At 45.2% G+C, this 19444-nt stretch overlaps 1 protein-coding gene across 1 annotated transcript in view; it reads right to left on the bottom strand.

The window, feature by feature from the left end:
- LOC123747618 (receptor-type tyrosine-protein phosphatase F-like) overlaps positions 1-19444 on the bottom strand; it is a 160679-nt gene that overhangs the window by 64420 nt on the left and 76815 nt on the right. Inside the window, exons 24-31 of the mRNA XM_069328944.1 lie at positions 17381-17512; positions 17015-17182; positions 16041-16163; positions 15580-15816; positions 12428-12556; positions 12194-12255; positions 11342-11561; positions 10132-10244 (exon numbers count right to left, since the gene is read on the bottom strand). Coding sequence (XP_069185045.1) covers positions 10132-10244; positions 11342-11561; positions 12194-12255; positions 12428-12556; positions 15580-15816; positions 16041-16163; positions 17015-17182; positions 17381-17512 — 1184 coding nt within the window. The remainder of the gene's footprint in view (positions 1-10131; positions 10245-11341; positions 11562-12193; positions 12256-12427; positions 12557-15579; positions 15817-16040; positions 16164-17014; positions 17183-17380; positions 17513-19444) is intronic.

The following is a 19444-nucleotide window of genomic DNA, read 5'->3' on the forward strand; positions in this document are numbered from 1 at the left end:
TATACAAACTTGAGAGGCAGGCAGGAGTAAGCGGAAAGGCCCTAGTATGGGTGAAGAACTACCTAACAGGAAGGAGCCAGAGGGTAATGGTAAGGGGCGAAAAGTCGGACTGGCGAACAGTAACAAGTGGAGTACCTCAAGGATCGGTGCTGGGACCAATCCTCTTTCTAATTTACGTAAATGATATGTTTACAGGAGTGGAATCATACATGTCAATGTTTGCAGATGACGCAAAATTAATGAGAAGAGTTGTGACAGACGAGGATTGTAGGATCCTCCAAGAGGACTTAAACAGGCTGCAGAGATGGTCAGGGAAATGGCTACTGGAGTTTAACACCAGTAAATGTAAAGTTATGGAAATGGGATCAGGTGACAGGAGACCAAAGGGACAGTACACAATGAAGGGGAACAGCCTACCTGTAACGTTTCGAGAAAGAGACCTGGGAGTGGATGTGACACCTAATCTAACTCCTGAGGCACATATAAATAGGATAACGACAGCAGCGTACTCTACACTGGCGAAAATTAGAACTTCATTCAGAAACCTAAATGAGGAAGCTTTTAGGGCGCTTTACACTGCCTACGTGAGACCCGTCTTAGAGTATGCCGCGCCATCATGGAGCCCCCACCTGAAGAAACACATAAAGAAACTGGAGAAGGTTCAGAGGTTTGCGACGAGGCTTGTCCCAGAGCTACGAGGGATGGGATATGAAGAGCGGCTGAAGGAACTGAACCTTACGACACTAGAGAAAAGAAGGGAGAGAGGAGATATGATAGGGACATATAAAATACTCAGGGGAATTGACAAAGTGGAAATAGATGAAATGTTCACACGTAATAATAACAGAACGAGGGGACATGGGTGGAAACTGGAAACTCAGATGAGTCACAGAGATGTTAGGAAGTTTTCTTTTAGCGTGAGAGTAGTAGAAAAATGGAATGCACTTGGGGAACAGGTTGTGGAAGCAAATACTATTCATACTTTTAAAACTAGGTATGATAGGGAAATGGGACAGGAGTCATTGCTGTAAACAACCGATAGCTAGAAAGGCGGGATCCAAGAGTCAATGCTCGATCCTGCAAGCACATATAGGTGAGTACATATAGGTGAGTACACACACACACTTTAGAGCAATAGACTGGGAGGCCTATGAAGCAAGAACGGAGGACTTTTGGACATGCAGATTTGTGAACCTCATTCTGGAGACATTCTTGTATCAACACATAAAGCAAGCCACAAGAATGAGGGAAGGAGATGTACCGTCAGTACTGGATCTAGTATTCACCAGGAAAGAAGAAGAGATTTTTGACATCCAGTACCTTCCTCCCTTGGGAAAGAGTGATCACGTCCTGTTAGACATTAAATATGCTTTAAGATATCATCTAGAAGAAAATGGGGACATTGAAACAGTTGATAAACTCGATTTAAGGAGAGGCATCTATGCGGAACTTCGAAATTTTTTTAATGAGTGTAATTGGACAGAATTGTTGCTAGGCAGGGAAGTAAATGAAATGTATGCCAAATTTTTAAAACTATACGAGGAAGGCACACAAACATTCATACCAAAACAGAGATGCAGGGCCAGAAAACAGGATTGGTTCGACAGAAATTGTGAGAGGGCAAGAGACCAAAAGACACAAAAATGGAATCAGTATAGGAAGAGGCCAAACCCCCAAACATACCAGCGATACAAAGATGCGAGAAACAACTATACAGCAGTAAGGAGAGAGGCAGAAAGAAATTTTGAAAAAGGGATAGCAGATAAATGTAAAACAGAACCGGGCCTATTCTACAAATTCATAAACAACAAATTGCAGGTAAAGGATAACATCCAGAGGTTGAAAATGGGAAACAGATTCACGGAAAATGAAAAGGAAATGTGTGAAACGTTAAATGAAAAGTTCCAAAGTGTGTTTGTACAAAATGAAATCTTCAGAGAACCAGACACAATAAGAATTCCAGAGAACAACATAGAGCGGATAGAGGTGTCTAGAGATGAAGTGGAAAATATGCTAAAGGAGCTCGGGAAGAACAAAGCAGCTGGCCCAGATGGCGTTTCACCATGGGTTCTGAGAGAATGTGCATCTGAGCTCAGCATTCCACTTCACCTGATCTTTCAGGCATCCCTGTGTACAGGAATCGTAGCAGACGTGTGGAAACAGGCTAACATAGTTCCAATCTACAAAAGTGGCAGTAGGGAAGACCCCCTCAATTATAGACCTGTATCATTGACAAGTGTAATAGTGAAAGTATTGGAAAAGCTAATCAAAACTAAATGGGTAGAACACCTGGAGAGAAATGATATAATATCTGACAGACAGTATGGTTTTCGATCTGGAAGATCCTGTGTATCGAATTTACTCAGTTTCTATGATCGAGCCACAGAGATATTACAGGAAAGAGATGGTTGGGTTGACTGCATCTATCTGGACCTAAAAAAGGCTTTCGACAGAGTTCCACATAAGAGGTTGTTCTGGAAACTGGAAAATATTGGATGGGTGACAGGTAAGCTTCTATCATGGATGAAAAATTTTCTGACTAATAGAAAAATGAGGGCAGTAATCAGAGGCAATGTATCGGAATGGAGAAATGTCACAAGTGGAGTACCACAGGGTTCAGTTCTTGCACCAGTGATGTTTATTGTGTACATAAATGATCTACCAGTTGGTATACAGAATTATATGAACATGTTTGCTGATGATGCTAAGATAATAGGAAGGATAAGAAATTTAGATGATTGTCATGCCCTTCAAGAAGACCTGGACAAAATAAGTATATGGAGCACCACCTGGCAAATGGAATTTAATGTTAATAAATGTCATGTTATGGAATGTGGAATAGGAGAACATAGACCCCATACAACCTATATATTATGTGAGAAATCTTTAAAGAATTCTGATAAAGAAAGAGATCTAGGGGTGGTTCTAGATAGAAAACTATCACCTGAGGACCACATAAAGAATATTGTGCAAGGAGCCTATGCGATGCTTTCTAACTTCAGAATTGCATTTAAATACATGGATGGCGATATACTAAAGAAATTGTTCATGACTTTTGTTAGGCCAAAGCTAGAATATGCAGCTGTTGTGTGGTGCCCATATCTTAAGAAGCACATCAACAAACTGGAAAAGGTGCATAGACATGCTACTAAGTGGCTCCCAGAACTGAAGGGCAAGAGCTACGAGGAGAGGTTGGAAGCATTAAACATGCCAAAACTAGAAGACAGAAGAAAAAGAGGTGATATGATCACTACATACAAAATAGTAACAGGAATTGATAAAATCGACAGGGAAGATTTCCTGAGACCTGGCACTTCAAGAACAAGAGGTCATAGATTTAAACTAGCTAAACACAGATGCCGAAGAAATATAAGAAAATTCACCTTCGCAAATAGAGTGGTAGACGGTTGGAACAAGTTAAGTGAGAAGGTGGTGGAGGCCAAGACCGTCAGTAGTTTCAAAGCGTTATATGACAAAGAGTGCTGGGAAGACGGGACACCACGAGCGTAGCTCTCATCCTGTAACTACACTTAGGTAATTACACTTAGGTAATTACACACACACACACACACACATACACACACACACACAGGGCGCTTTACACTGCCTACGTGAGACCCGTCATAAGAGTATGCCGCGCCATCATGGAGCCCCCACCTGAAGAAACACATAAAGAAACTGGAGAAGGTTCAGAGGTTTGCGACGAGGCTTGTCCCAGAGTTACGAGGGATGGGATATGAAGAGCGTCTGCAGGAACTGAACCTTACGACACTAGAGAAAAGAAGGGAGAGAGGAGATATGATAGGGACATATAAAATACTCAGGGGAATTGACAAAGTGGAAATAGATGAAATGTTCACACGTAATAATAACAGAACGAGGGGACATGGGTGGAAACTGGAAACTCAGATAAGTCACAGATATTAGGAAGTTTTCTTTTAGCGTGAGAGTAGTGGAAAAATGGAATGCACTTGGGGAACAGGTTGTGGAAGCAAATACTATTCATACTTTTAAAACTAGGTATGATAGGGAAATGGGACAGGAGTCATTGCTGTAAACAACCGATAGCTGGAAAGGCGAGATCCAAGAGTCAGTGCTTGTTACGGACCCGAGCCCAGCGTCCGAGCACGGAGCAGTGACGACCACGCCATCTGTGGGTCAGCTCCCGAAACCCCCTCCAAATGGACGGCGCCATCAAGTGAGGACAGGAAATACCAGCTACAAGGGCTAGTTTCCCGTCCTGATCAGCTCATAACACAGCCGCTGCTGACCTCTGGTGAGGTGGCGCTCAGACAGCAACGCCATCTATGGAGTGGATAGGTGGGCGTTTGAGTCTGAGCCGGTAAGTGACGTGCCCTAGAGTGTCCCTAGTACTGATGACGTGTCTGATTACAGAGTCGACTTGGGACTGCTGAATCGGACAGTGGATCAGTCTACCCAAGGCAGCCGTCTAGTCTCCAAGTATTTGCTGCAGCAGCTGTGAGTCACCCCCCGGATGAACACTGTGGTGTTAGCCTGCCTGTGACGTGGCAGCTGAGGGATTGTCGTACCCGGGGCTGACTGGTGGAGACGCTTAACCACTGGGGTGTTGTGGTGAGGAGAGTGATCTGTGGGATCACACGAGGCTCCTGACTAGGGCTCGCAACCCTAGTATCGGTCGTGGAGTGGCCTAACCAGCGTTGCTGATTGGAACCTGCCAGCTACAGGCTGGATTTGTGGTTGACGGCCTCCACAACGGTGCCCCCAGTGGAACTGTGATTTGGCTGGCCTGTGGCCAGGGTAGACTCAAGAGGATCGAAGGATTCATAGTGAGGCCACAAGAGGACAAAGAGCTTAGCATCGTTGAGCACCGTGGAACACTCCGCGTCTTCAGAGGAAGACCACATTGAATATTCTAGTCTTTATACCTCCCCCGTGTAATCTTTTATATATTATTTATGGTGACGGTGATAATTATATTATTAAGTTTTTGCCTTTGTCTCCCTTCCCCTTTAATTTACTTGTGTTACGGATCACATCCCTTGAAAGCCACTACTAGCTTGGGGCCGGATACCCTTACTCTACTAACATCAGAGAAGGAACCCGGTTGCAACCCGAGAGGGCCATAACATAATTGGCATCCCCAGCGGGATCCGACCCCTTGTCAAGTATGTTTGACAGGGGTGGTGAAGTGGCGTAATCCCTGTAAATAATTCCCCGTGTGTGACTATTAGGACGTTATACGTCCTGTGCGGTGCTCGGAGTGACTCGGTGCAATATTGTGTAGTACGGTGCTCGATGTGATTAAGTGCAATATTGTGTAGTGCGGTGCTCGGTGTGATTCAGTGCAATATTGTAGAGCGAGGAGCTCGCTGTGATTAAGTGCTATATTGTGTAGCGCGGTGCCCGGTGTAATTACCTGCAATATTGGCAAGTGCAGTGGTTGGTGCGATAAAGTGCAATATTGACGTAGAACAGTGCTCGGTGCGTTAAGTGCTAAAGTGAAGCGGTGTGTTAAGTGCTAAGTGTTCCATCTGTGACAATGGCAGAAAAAGCGACCATCGACGATCTGGACGATGTTCAGGCCTTTCTGAACAGGGAGGACTGTCTTGCCAGATTGAAATATCTGGGAAAACAGGAACTCGTACTAGTTAGTGCCTACCTGGAGATCAAGATACGTGCCAGTGATTCCCGTGTGGAAATCTTGTCCAAGGTTCACAAGCATTTGAAGGCCGAGGAGAAACAGGAAGGCGAGGCGCATAGTATAAAAGAAGGTGATGAGATAGCTTCCACTGAAAAAGAAGGTAAGAGCAGTGATGTCGAAAGTGACGAAAGTGAACTAAATATAAGTTTACTTACTGTGAAAATGCGTGAACTAGAGATCCACCGTGAAATAGAATGGAAAAAGCTAGAAATCGCTAAAGAGAGAGAAGAGAAAGCGAGAGAGAGAGAAAATAAGAAATTAGAAATGGAAAGAGAGAGACTAGAAAAGGAATTGGAGATGAGGCGTTTAGAATTAGAAGAAAGAAAAGAAGAGCGAGAAGGAGAAGAGAAACGAGAAAGAGAAAGAGAACAGCGAGAAAGGGAAGAGAAACAGCGAGAGAGAGAAGAAAAAGAAAGAGACAACATGAACTAGAAGTATTGCGGTTAGGCGGTGGGAGGCAAAGAATGGAAACAAGTATTTTCGATCCGGTGAGGAACATCAAAATGGTCCCGAAGTTCAACGAGAAGGAAGTTTCGAAGTTCTTCACGGCCTTCGAGAAAGTCGCAGCCTCTTTGGAGTGGCCAAAGGAGAATTGGGCCATCATGATACAGTCCATCTTGACTGGGAAGGCCCAAGTCGCCTACTCCACGTTGTCCCTTGATGACTCTGGCGATTACGACAAGGTGAAGAAAGTGGTGTTCATGGCTTACCAGTTGGTACCTGAGGCTTACAGGCAGAAGTTCAGAAACCTGAAAAAGACCTCAGAGCACACTTTCACCGAATTCGCCACAATCAAGGAGCGGCTTTTCCAGGAATGGTGTGCCTCTCGGAAGGTGGAGACCAAAGAAGACCTCGAGCAGCTCATACTCTTAGAGGACTTCAAAGATTGTTTGTCTGGAGATCTAAAGACGTACCTAGAAGAGCAGCAAGTAGAGACCTTGAGTGCGGCAGCCACCATGGCTGAGGAATACCTCGTAACGCATAGGCCTTCTGCTAAGTACGTCCCGAGGAATTACCCCCGCCAGTTTGACAAACCTCATCAGGAAGAGGAGAGACCCATCCCACGAAGCGCTGAGAAGACGCCCCCAAGTAGCCCTCGAAGGACTAGTCCTAACAGTCCGAAACACCGGAGTCCGAGGAGGAATATGGTGTGCTGGACTTGTGGGCAGAAAGGGCATGTAGCTGCTATGTGCCGAGGCAGAAGAGGTAACGGCGCTCGTAGGGAGATGATGTTGATGAGCTGTGTGACACCACCAGCAGGAAGCCAGTCTACGACTACGCAGGAAGGACCAAGTTTGTTCGCCCCTCACACTTCAAGCGGGTCCGTAACGAGTGATCACACTGGTAGATCAGTTGTAGTGCTCAGAGATAGTGGAGCAGCCCAGTCCCTGATCGTGGGTAGCTCGTTACCCGAGGGAGTGAGTGTGGATGGGAGACAAAAGGTTGTCCTGGTTGGGTTTCCTACGACGCAGTACATCGCCCCCTTAGTGCTGGTATATCTCGACTCGCCTTACTTCAGCGGCACATGTGCATTGGCAGTAGCCGATACCCTCCTAATAGCTGGGATTGACGTGGTACTAGCCAACGACTTGGTGACAGATTGGAGCAACAATCATCCCAAGGTTGCGGACGAGTCAGCCGGAACAGCAAGGTCTGAGGTAACAGCAGGCAGTGGTAATATCCAGGTACAGACAGACCTGGAAATAGATAACATGTTTAATCCTTCCTCTCGCCTACAGATTGACAGTATTCTAGCAGAGTCTCCTGATTCTTCTCCCGACGAGGAACAAGCGGTTACGATGTCAGAAGCGACTGAGCAAGAAGAGAGGCCTCGTGTACAAGCACCCACGGATACCAAAGAGTCTGGAGTGAAGGCGGATGAGTACTTGCGGTATGGCAAGGTACAGCGTTCATTGAACCAGCCAGAGATTCCCCAGACGTCGGAGGTATGTGAAGTATGTACAAAGGTTCTAGTGCCCTCTTCGGTCCAAACTAGGCTAGTGGATATAGCCGGCTATGGACATGACAAGCTCGGGAAGCTTATCCCTCAGTTAAACAAATGTTTCCTAGCGGTATTTTTTGTTCTTGTGTGTGTTCTCAGTAAGGACCAGTGGACGACCCGACAGATGATGGCTCCCATGAACATCGTGAAGAGATCCCAGGGATTGGAGATTTGCACTGCGAGTGATGCAGTCAAAGGAGGGACCTGGATGGTGATGGTAGATACAGGAGGTACGAGATGTGATATTATGAGTGACTGTTTTCGACAGGTTGACACCCCCCGTGTGATTGCTGACCCTGGATGCAGCATTATACGGAACGTTGGTCGACCTGACGGTGGCAGAGCGAATGCTATCTTCGGTGTACAAGCAGCTCTGTTGGAACTAGGTGTGGGCCTAGTAGGCGAGTATGCAGTAAGTATTGACTTACCCACTGTCGCTGTCACTCTAAATTATCAGACCCCTGTATTCCAGGTTCCCGTCTCCCTGAAGGACTACCGGACCGGTACCAGAAATGCCGTCTGTGACCAGCCATCATCGGTGCCACGACACAGGGAAGTGTCGAGTCGCCCCAGATCGTGTCTACACCAATCCTTACTCGGGACACGTGAGATTAAGCCCCTGCTTGACATCGCAGTGGAAGTGTGGAAGATTACATCAGGCAGGTCATTGCCTTCCATCTTCAAGTTCCCTTTGTGCCAGGGTTTCTCCTTAGGACAGTTCTGTGGACAAGACAGCCTCGCCATTCCAGTTCTTAGTGTACTTGAGTCCATTTGGAGTTGTGTCCCCGTACTAATTTGGTTTGTGTTTCTCTTTATAGAACCCCAAACCAAATTCCTTTTGGTGGGGAGGTGTTACGGACCCGAGCCCAGCGTCCGAGCACGGAGCAGTGACGACCACGCCATCTGTGGGTCAGCTCCCAAAACCCCCTCCAAATGGACGGCGCCATCAAGTGAGGACAGGAAATACCAGCTACAAGGGCTAGTTTCCCTTCCTGATCAGCTCATAACACAGCCGCTGCTGACCTCTGGTGAGGTGGCGCTCAGACAGCAATGCCATCTATGGAGTGGATAGGTGGGCGTTTGGGTCTGAGCCGGTAAGTGACGTGCCCTAGAGTGTCCCTAGTACTGATGACGTGTCTGATTACAGAGTCGACTTGGGACTGCTGAATCGGACAGTGGATCAGTCTACCCAAGGCAGCCATCTAGTCTCCAAGTATTTGCTGCAGCAGCTGTGAGTCACCCCCCGGATGAACACTGTGGTGTTAGCCTGCCTGTGACGTGGCAGCTGAGGGATTGTCGTACCCGGGGCTGACTGGTGGAGACGCTTAACCACTGGGGTGTTGTGGTGAGGAGAGTGATCTGTGGGATTACACGAGGCTCCTGACTAGGGCTCGCAACCCTAGTATCGGTCGTGGAGTGGCCTAACCAGCGTTGCTGATTGGAACCTGCCAGCTACAGGCTGGATTTGTGGTTGACGGCCTCCACGACGGTGCCCCCAGTGGAACTGTGATTTGGCTGGCCTGTGGCCAGGGTAGACTCAAGAGAATCGAAGGATTCATAGTGAGGCCACAAGAGGACGAAGAGCTTAGCATCGTTGAGCACCGTGGAACACTCCGCGTCTTCAGAGGAAGACCACGTTGAATATTCTAGTGTTTATACCTCCCCCGTGAAATCTTTTATATATTATTTATGGTGACGGTGATAATTATATTATTAAGTTTTTGCCTTTGTCTCCCTTCCCCTTTAATTTACTTGCGTTACGGATCACATCCCTTGAAAGCCACTACTAGCTTGGGGCCGGATACCCTTACTCTACTAACATCAGAGAAAGAACCCGGTTGCGACCCGAGAGGGCTGTAACAGTGCTCGATCCTGCAAGCACAAATAGGTGAGTACACACACACACATAGTGTCTGCCTCACACAGTTACCTTGTCTGCATATCCTCTATGCTTCCTCTCTTCCTTAACATCACTAAAAAGACACTCTTCAACACTATTATATCTACACTTTCAAAAATGACTAAACCATTTGGGCAGTATTTGCTCTTACGATGCTACAAGTGCTGACTCTGCACCTGTCCGTGATATCATCACCAATATTGGCGCCACAAATCCTCGTGTCACCACACATGCACCTCAGAGTGAGCGTCATGACCCCACTCAACACCTGCTGTTAGTGGTGTGACCCTAGCAACTCCCCACAGTGTAAGTGCATAATGTGTGCCGAGAATAAATGCTGCTGCTGCTGCTGCCTTATTTGTAAACATGGACAGGGTTCGAAAACTCAACACAAACTTACATTCTGGATGTTTTAAACTCAGTAGGTAGATGTATATAAAAATATGCGTAACTAGTCTAAAGTGTAATAATGGAAATAGCATGTTTTTATCATATTTAGTTGAACTCTGAGAAAAGTTGAGAGATAAAAGCAAAATGTTCACTTGCCATATAGGTTATGTTGAAGTAATGTGCACGACTGGACCCGGGAGGAAGCGTCCAGGATACAGTGAGGGAACCCACACTACCCGCACCCACACTCACAGTGGCCATCTTGAGTGCTGCAGATTGAATAATGAAAATAATATTAATACTATTAATAATACTATTAATAATAATAATGAGAAAATCAACTGGACCAATGAGGTGACCGGAGTCAGCGATCAGGGAACTCCCAGCAGCGCACCTCACCCCTGAACCACGACATGGTAAAAGTTATACAACCTGGGATTCCACCAAATTCACAGGAAGTCTGGAGGCTTCTACTGAAGCCAGTCCAAGTTTTACACATATCAGGACAGCTAAACTGTAAAGTTTTTAGGTTTAGATGGTCAAATGACGGTCAACAAATAGATATTGAAGTCAATTATTCGTTCTTCCTACTTTAGAAATGGTCTGAAAATTTCCGAAATTCCTTGCTGTGATATAGAGCGTTTATAGTTAAACCAAAATTATGACAACGCAAATTTTGGACAATCCCGCCACAGTGGTGTCAGGGAGAAAGCTACATTTGCAAATTGAAATTAATAATAGCTTTCCTAAAGTCAAACAGGCTCGTATATACATTACACAGCCTTGCAATATTATCCACAGAATGTGATGAAGTAAAAATATTAAACTTCACAAAAGTTTGAAAGAGGATTGCTTAACAGAAAACAAAAAAATTTTTGTAAGAATTATTTTGTATTACCATGATTGATGTCAAAATACATATATTCTCTATATTTTTAATGTCATATCATATATTACTGACGTCTAAACTTAAATAATCTTTAGTTCAGGAGGACCCGCTGAAAGCGTCCAAAAACAATCCCAAAACTGTTGAGGCTTTCCGGAGCCTAGTTATGACAAAGATATCAAAACAATGTTGGTAAAACATTTGAATTGCTCATGGAGACATGTGATAGCCATACCGTTGAGATATTACAACAATGTTGTAAGACACTAAAGGGGATCATTAAGACTGGTATAGTATATAAATACAAATCTATAATTAAGATTGAAGGAGAAACTAAAGATAAGACGTGACTACAGTGGTTTGTGTGATCACTTTACCCTCCTCACTTTACCGTCAGTAAGTAGCAACTGGAGCAGCAAAAATGAGTGAAAAACTCAAATTAAAACATTCATCATTCAAGAAATCCCACAATAAAATTACCATTTGGAAGTGTAGAGAACGGCCCAGATGATGCGGTTATCACTTGTGTGCCACTGTATCTGGCGGTGATGATAACCTGATATCTTGTGTCCGGCGCCAGACCACTGAGGTGAGACGGTTGTCTTGTGGTCGGAGGACTGAGTACTTCTGGAGTGGGGGTGGTGGGCGTCAGCTTCACCTCATACTGTATCCCACACCGGTCATGGTTCCCATTGTCTGTCTGTAACAGTTCACAGCTCATTACTGTACCATCCCCCCCCCATGTATTAGTCCGCAACACACTGCTATTACCCTCCCTCTGTAACAGTCCACAACACATTACCCTCCCACTGTAACAGTCCACAACACATTACCCTCCCACTGTAACAGTCCACAACACATTACCCTCCCACTGTAACAGCCCACAACACATTACCCTCCCACTGTAACAGTCCACAACACATTACCCTCCCACTGTAACAGTCCACAACACATTACCCTCCCACTGTAACAGTCCACAACACATTACCCTCCCACTGTAACAGTCCACAACACATTACCCTCCCACTGTAACAGTCCACAACACATTACCCTCCCACTGTAACAGCCCACAACACATTACCCTCCCACTGTAACAGTCCACAACACATTACCCTCCCACTGTAACAGTCCACAACACATTACCCTCCCACTGTAACAGTCCACAACACATTACCCTCCCACTGTAACAGTCCACAACACATTACCCTCCCACTGTAACAGTCCACAACACATTACCCTCCCTCTGTAACAGTCCACAACACATTACTCTCACACTGCCAGACCCATAACATCCCCATGTCTTAAAGTACTGCTCGACAAGTCGTAACTTACCCAGGTGACAACAGCCGACTGGTTGGTGACGTTTAATACGCGAAGATCATCAAGTCTTGGAGCTGTAGGATAAACGCCCATCATTAATGTCATATAATGTTCGAGATATAATCCTATATTCTATATGAATATCTCACCAAATTATTCTCAGTATTGTTTCAAGTGTAAAATAGATGAATTCCATCGTCACTATCATTAAAACAATATGATATAAGACAATACTAAAAGCCTTACCAGAACAGTGAGTAACAAATGTGACGTGATGAACCCTCTTGTTGGTTGAGCCGTCTGCAGCGCCGCGTGAAGTATTCACCAACACCCTCAGCGTATACTGGTAACCTGGACTCAGGTGTTCTACCGTCACTGTGGAGAGAACATTGTTACAAGTGTTACCTAATGATTGTTGAACCATCTGTAGCATCACCTGCACTTCCTGTACCATCTGTAGCACCACCTGTAAATTCACCCTGTACTGGTAACCTGGACTATCATTAGTACCCCTCACCCCACACTAGTAACCTGGACTATCACCAGTACTCTCACCCCACACTAGTAACCTGGACTACCACCAGTACTCTCACCCCACACTAGTAACCTGGACTATCACCAGTACCCTCACCCCACACTAGTAACCTGGACTATCACCAGTACTCTCACCCCACACTAGTAACCTGGACTATCACCAGTACCCTCACCCCACACTAGTAACCTGGACTATCACCAGTACTCTCACCCCACACTAGTAACCTGGACTATCACCAGTACCCTCACCCCACACTAGTAACCTGGACTATCACCAGTACTCTCACCCCACACTAGTAACCTGGACTATCACCAGTACTCTCACCCCACACTAGTAACCTGGACTACCACCAGTACTCTCACCCCACACTAGTAACCTGGACTATCACCAGTACTCTCACCCCACACTAGTAACCTGGACTATCACCAGTACCCTCACCCCACACTAGTAACCTGGACTACCACCAGTACTCTCACCCACACTAGTAACCTGGACTATCACCAGTACTCTCACCCCACACTAGTAACCTGGACTATCACCAGTACTCTCACCCCACACTAGTAACCTGGACTATCACCAGTACCCTCACCCCACACTAGTAACCTAGACTACCACCAGTACTCTCACCCACACTAGTAACCTGGACTACCACCAGTACTCTCACCCACACTAGTAACCTGGACTATCACCAGTACCCTCACCCCACACTAGTAACCTGGACTATCACCAGTACCCTCACCCCACACTAGTAACCTGGACTATCACCAGTACTCTCACCCCACACTAGTAACCTGGACTATCACCAGTACTCTCACCCCACACTAGTAACCTGGACTACCACCAGTACTCTCACCCCACACTAGTAACCTGGACTATCACCAGTACTCTCACCCCACACTAGTAACCTGGACTATCACCAGTACCCTCACCCCACACTAGTAACCTGGACTACCACCAGTACTCTCACCCACACTAGTAACCTGGACTATCACCAGTACTCTCACCCCACACTAGTAACCTGGACTATCACCAGTACTCTCACCCCACACTAGTAACCTGGACTATCACCAGTACCCTCACCCCACACTAGTAACCTAGACTACCACCAGTACTCTCACCCACACTAGTAACCTGGACTACCACCAGTACTCTCACCCCACACTAGTAACCTGGACTATCACCAGTACCCTCACCCCACACTAGTAACCTGGACTATCACCAGTACTCTCACCCCACACTAGTAACCTGGACTATCACCAGTACTCTCACCCACACTAGTAACCTGGACTATCACCAGTACCCTCACCCCACACTAGTAACCTGGACTATCACCAGTACTCTCACCCCACACTAGTAACCTGGACTATCACCAGTACTCTCACCCACACTAGTAACCTGGACTATCACCAGTACTCTCACCCACACTAGTAACCTGGACTATCACCAGTACTCTCACCCACACTAGTAACCTGGACTACCACCAGTACTCTCACCCCACACTAGTAACCTGGACTATCACCAGTACTCTCACCCACACTAGTAACCTGGACTATCACCAGTACTCTCACCCCACACTAGTAACCTGGACTATCGCCAGTACTCTCACCCACACTAGTAACCTGGACTATCACCAGTACCCTCACCCCACACTAGTAACCTGGACTATCACCAGTACTCTCACCCCACACTAGTAACCTGGACTATCACCAGTACTCTCACCCACACTAGTAACCTGGACTATCACCAGTACTCTCACCCACACTAGTAACCTGGACTATCACCAGTACCCTCACCCCACACTAGTAACCTGGACTATCACCAGTACCCTCACCCCACACTAGTAACCTGGACTATCACCAGTACTCTCACCCCACACTAGTAACCTGGACTATCACCAGTACTCTCACCCCACACTAGTAACCTGGACTATCACCAGTACTCACCCTCTACTGGATACCTGAATAACCAGGTTACCAACTTTTTTACTAAAACATGTCCATAACATTTCATAACTACTAGTACACTATCTTCCATTACTGCTCCTACAACACTACAGAATTCAGAGTTAATATATGTATAGTGAAGCATAATGTTATGAATAATCTTCTAACGCATAACAGTTTTTCTCATTATAAGGTATTCGCCATAATTTATTTAGTATTATTTATAAACTTTGTTCAAGTGTTTGAAGGAATATATAAAAATGGTCACAAATGTTAACGTTAGTGAGGTGTTCTTCAAACCCGCCAGGTTGAACAACAGAAGTACACTTACATCGCATCAGGCTTGGATACCCATGTGCATGGGAATGGGAAATAGACTTACAGGTTCCGGAAGATGAGAGGAAATGTCAGCACTGTGGAGAAATGCCCGACAGACCACTGTAACATTATCTAACACAGTGCACAGTTACAAACCCATTAAGATTTCAACTTAGATTCAACAGAGCAGAAGAAGTTGTTATACACATATGGCAAAATCTTACTGAAGCGACCATACGAGTCATAAATACTCATACCCCACCCAAGTAAAACAGAAACAAGCAATACTTAGTGGGCCAGCCAGAGGCTTAGAGCCCGCGCAGGAATATCCCTGAAAAAAAAGCCAGAACTATGGCAACGTTCCATGTTTCTCAATAAGACACCGGAATTATCGTTGTAATAATCTCAGGCTGGAAGAGGAAGTGTAGGGATGATACAGTGGAACGCTGGAAAATATTTATCAAATATACCAGCGAACACGGTACTAGTCTTGTTACTACATACTTGGGGGCAATTACATAGTTCACTATACCTAGAGCCTGGCCTGACACAGTTGTGTGGCACAGACTTCAGCGTTGTCAAAGAGTATTACCCATACTCACAGTTCAATATACCTTGAGTTTGGCCTGACACAGAACTGTGTGACACAGTCTTCACCGTGGTCCAAGTGAGGTCATCCTCCCTCCGGAACTGAGGCAGGTAACTCACAATACCAAACTCCTCCGACCCATCATCTTCCTCCCTCGTCCAGGTGGAGAAGTTCACAACAACTGAGGTGTTTGTTATGTCAGTGAGAGACGGAGGAGTCCGCAGGCGAGGCAGGTCCAGAGGCATCCCACCTGTCGGGGAGGCAATGTTCTAATACACACACTAAATACTTCACAACACGAGGCAAAATACATTACAGTATGTTCTAAAAAATCAGATTGTACAGTACTTCAAGGCTATTTAAGACGTAATTAGCTGAGAATACTTGTCAGTAAAATGTCAACTTTTGTGGTAAAAGGAGAAAGGCTGTTAATTTCACAATCTCATAAATAAATAAAAATAATAAAAACCATACCACGACAATGTGCTTCATTTTTGCAGCCACGAGTGCAGGATCCACTGACAGAGTCACAGTGGTTGTCCTTACAGTAGTCACAGTCGTGGGAGCAGCCAGCACCGTACCTTCCTGCTGGACACTCTGTGGACCCACACACAACACTAACATTATCAACAACACTGTGGAGACAAGGTTATCAACACGTCACAGTAGTTGTCCTCACAGTAGTTACACAGGTTGTGGTGGCAGTAGTCACAGAGGTTGTGGTGGCAGTAGTCACAGTGGTTGTGGAGGCAGTAGTCACACAGGTTGTGGTGGCAGTAGTCACACAGGTTGTGGTGGCAGTAGTCACACAGGTTGTGGTGGCAGTAGTCACACAGGTTGTGGTGGCAGCAGTCACAGTGGTTGTGGTGGCAGTAGTCACAGTGGTTGTGGTGGCAGTAGTCACACAGGTTGTTGGGGAGAGAGGAGGAAAGTTTGGGAGAGAGGGAAATGTTAGGGTGGGAAAGGGGGTGAGAATGGAAGGGGAAAAGGGGAGAGAGGGGAAGGGGAAAGGGGCAGAGAGGGGAAGGGGAAAGGGGGAGAGAGGGAAAGGGGGAGAGAGGCGAAGGGGAGAGGGGGGGGGAGAAAGGAAAAAATATGAGTGAGGGGAGAGAGGGAGATTGGGAAAGAGGAGGGCAGACAAGCTGTAGAGAAACAGGCGCAGCCGGGTAATGTATATACGAGAAACCTCGCGATGTCAATTAGTTAACTAATAGTTATTAACAGGAAGCTATGAGTTAAGAGCTTCGATTCCTGCCGACAAATCTTAGTATTTTCTTGGTTACTACACACACTCGCACCCACATGAGACTGTATTTTACAATATAAAATAACATTTAAATATCTACCCAACAGTCTTGGTAAGTGTGTTCCGCTACCAATAAAGTTTGTGTGTTTGAAATAACCAACTCATTATAAACACTAGTGAGACTTAAAGAGAGGAATATTACCTTGGTCACAAAAGGGTCCGGTGTAGCCGGGAGCACAGGAGCAGCCATAGGGTTCAGGCAGACATATGGTCAAGCTCTTACACTGACCCTCAGTTGCAGGACTGAAGCCAAAAGTGGCCTTCTGGCATGTAAACTGACACGAGCTCCCGAAGCTGCCTCGGGGACACGCTGTCAAAACATAAGCAATATACAAATACACCGGATACTGCGGTTTATATATCAGTATATATATACAACATTACATTAAGTGAAGAATGAACGCATACCGGCTTTTGGTTAGTGTATGGATAAATGGTAATTTAAAGAATGATGTAATTGCAACTGGTTATGTAAGATATGAACTGTAAAACGTGTTAAGTTGCTTACAATGTTGGCAGGTGGGACCACTGTAGCCTGGAGCACAGACACAAGTGCCAGTCACAGCATGACATATGCCACCATTTTGACAGTCAGGGCACCAAGACTGGCACTGAGGTCCATAACGGTCACTCTCACACTCTGTAACAACACAACATTGACCTTAAGGTACACAGTCACCACACTGTAAAACACCATTGACCTTAAGGTACACAGTCACCACACTGGGGTCCATAACGGTCACTCTCACACACTGAAACAACACACCATAAACCTTAAGGAACTCATTTAGTTGTTAGTGATCTATGGATTTCGCGTTCTTGCATCTCTCTCTCTCTCCCTCTCGATATATAATATATATATATATATATATATATATATATATATATATATATATATATATATATATATATATATATATAATCACTATTTTAAAAATCATAGCTGCTCACAAAATTCATGTGGTGCCACGTTTTCTATTTGTAGATCCTTGGTTAGGTTAAGTTTGGGCAATTTAGTACATCAGTTTAGTGACGTTGTGAACGCTGGAGAGGACGGGCTGACCAACAACCCTTATAAGACACTTCACTACCAACAACTGCCTTATAAAACACTCGACTATCAACAATCAGCTAAACACCCAAGAGTACAGAGAATATTTAATTATTGCTGCAACAAAATCTACCTATATTTCTCTGCAAGAAATAATAAGAAACAATCAACTAGATTTCATGCCCGAAACGCTTTGCGTAATAGTGGCTTTAGGCATCATATGTACTAGCTCTGTCTATAAGTCCACCAATCTTTGTAAAAATCTCTTGTATGTATGTACCTTACCTAAATAAACATTTATTTATTTTATTTATTTATTTCCTTTTAGTCCAATTTATCTGCATCTGTCTCTTGGAAGTTTTAGTTTCTATTGGGACAACCATCTTAGCAACATACACCACAGGGTAGACAACCATCTTAGCAACATACACCACAGAGTAGACAACCATCTTAGCAACATACACCACAGTAGACAACCATCTTAGCAACATACACCACAGTAGACAACCATCTTAGCAACATACACCAGAGTAGACAACCATCTTAGCAACATACACCCCAGTAGACAACCATCTTAGCAACATACACCACAGTAGACAACCATCTTAGCAACATACACCACAGTAGACAACCATCTTAGCAACATACACCACAGGGTAGACAACCATCTTAGCAACATACACCACAGGGTAGACAACCATCTTAGCAACATACACCACAGGGTAGACAACCATCTTAGCAACATACACCACAGGGTAGACAACCATCTTAGCAACATACACCACAGGGTAGACAACCATCTTAGCAACATACACCACAGTAGACAACCATCTTAGCAACATACACCACAGTAGACAACCATCTTAGCAACATACACCACAGTAGACAACCATCTAAGCAACATACACCACAGGGTAGACAACCATCTTAGCAACATACACCACAGGGTAGACAACCATCTTAGCAACATGCACCACAGTAGACAACCATCTAAGCAACATACACCACAGGGTAGACAACCATCTTAGCAACATACACAACAGGGTAGACAACCATCTTAGCAACATACACAACAGGGTAGACAACCATCTTAGCAACATACACAACAGAGTAGACAACCATCTAAGCAACATACACCACAGTAGACAACCATCTTAGCAACATGCACCACAGTAGACAACCATCTTAGCAACATACACCACAGTAGACAACCATCTTAGCAACATACACCACAGTAGACAACCATCTTAGCAACATACACCACAGAGTAGACAACCATCTTAGCAACATACACCACAGTAGACAACCATCTTAGCAACATACACCACAGTAGACAACCATCTTAGCAACATGCACCACAGTAGACAACCATCTTAGCAACATTTACCACAGAGTAGACAACCATCTTAGCAACATACACCACAGTAGACAACCATCTTAGCAACATACACCACAGTAGACAACCATCTTAGCAACATACACCACAGGGTAGACAACCATCTTAGCAACATACACCACAGT

Source organism: Procambarus clarkii, chromosome 22, assembly GCF_040958095.1.
Source record: "Procambarus clarkii isolate CNS0578487 chromosome 22, FALCON_Pclarkii_2.0, whole genome shotgun sequence".
Lineage (NCBI taxonomy): Eukaryota > Metazoa > Arthropoda > Malacostraca > Decapoda > Cambaridae > Procambarus > Procambarus clarkii.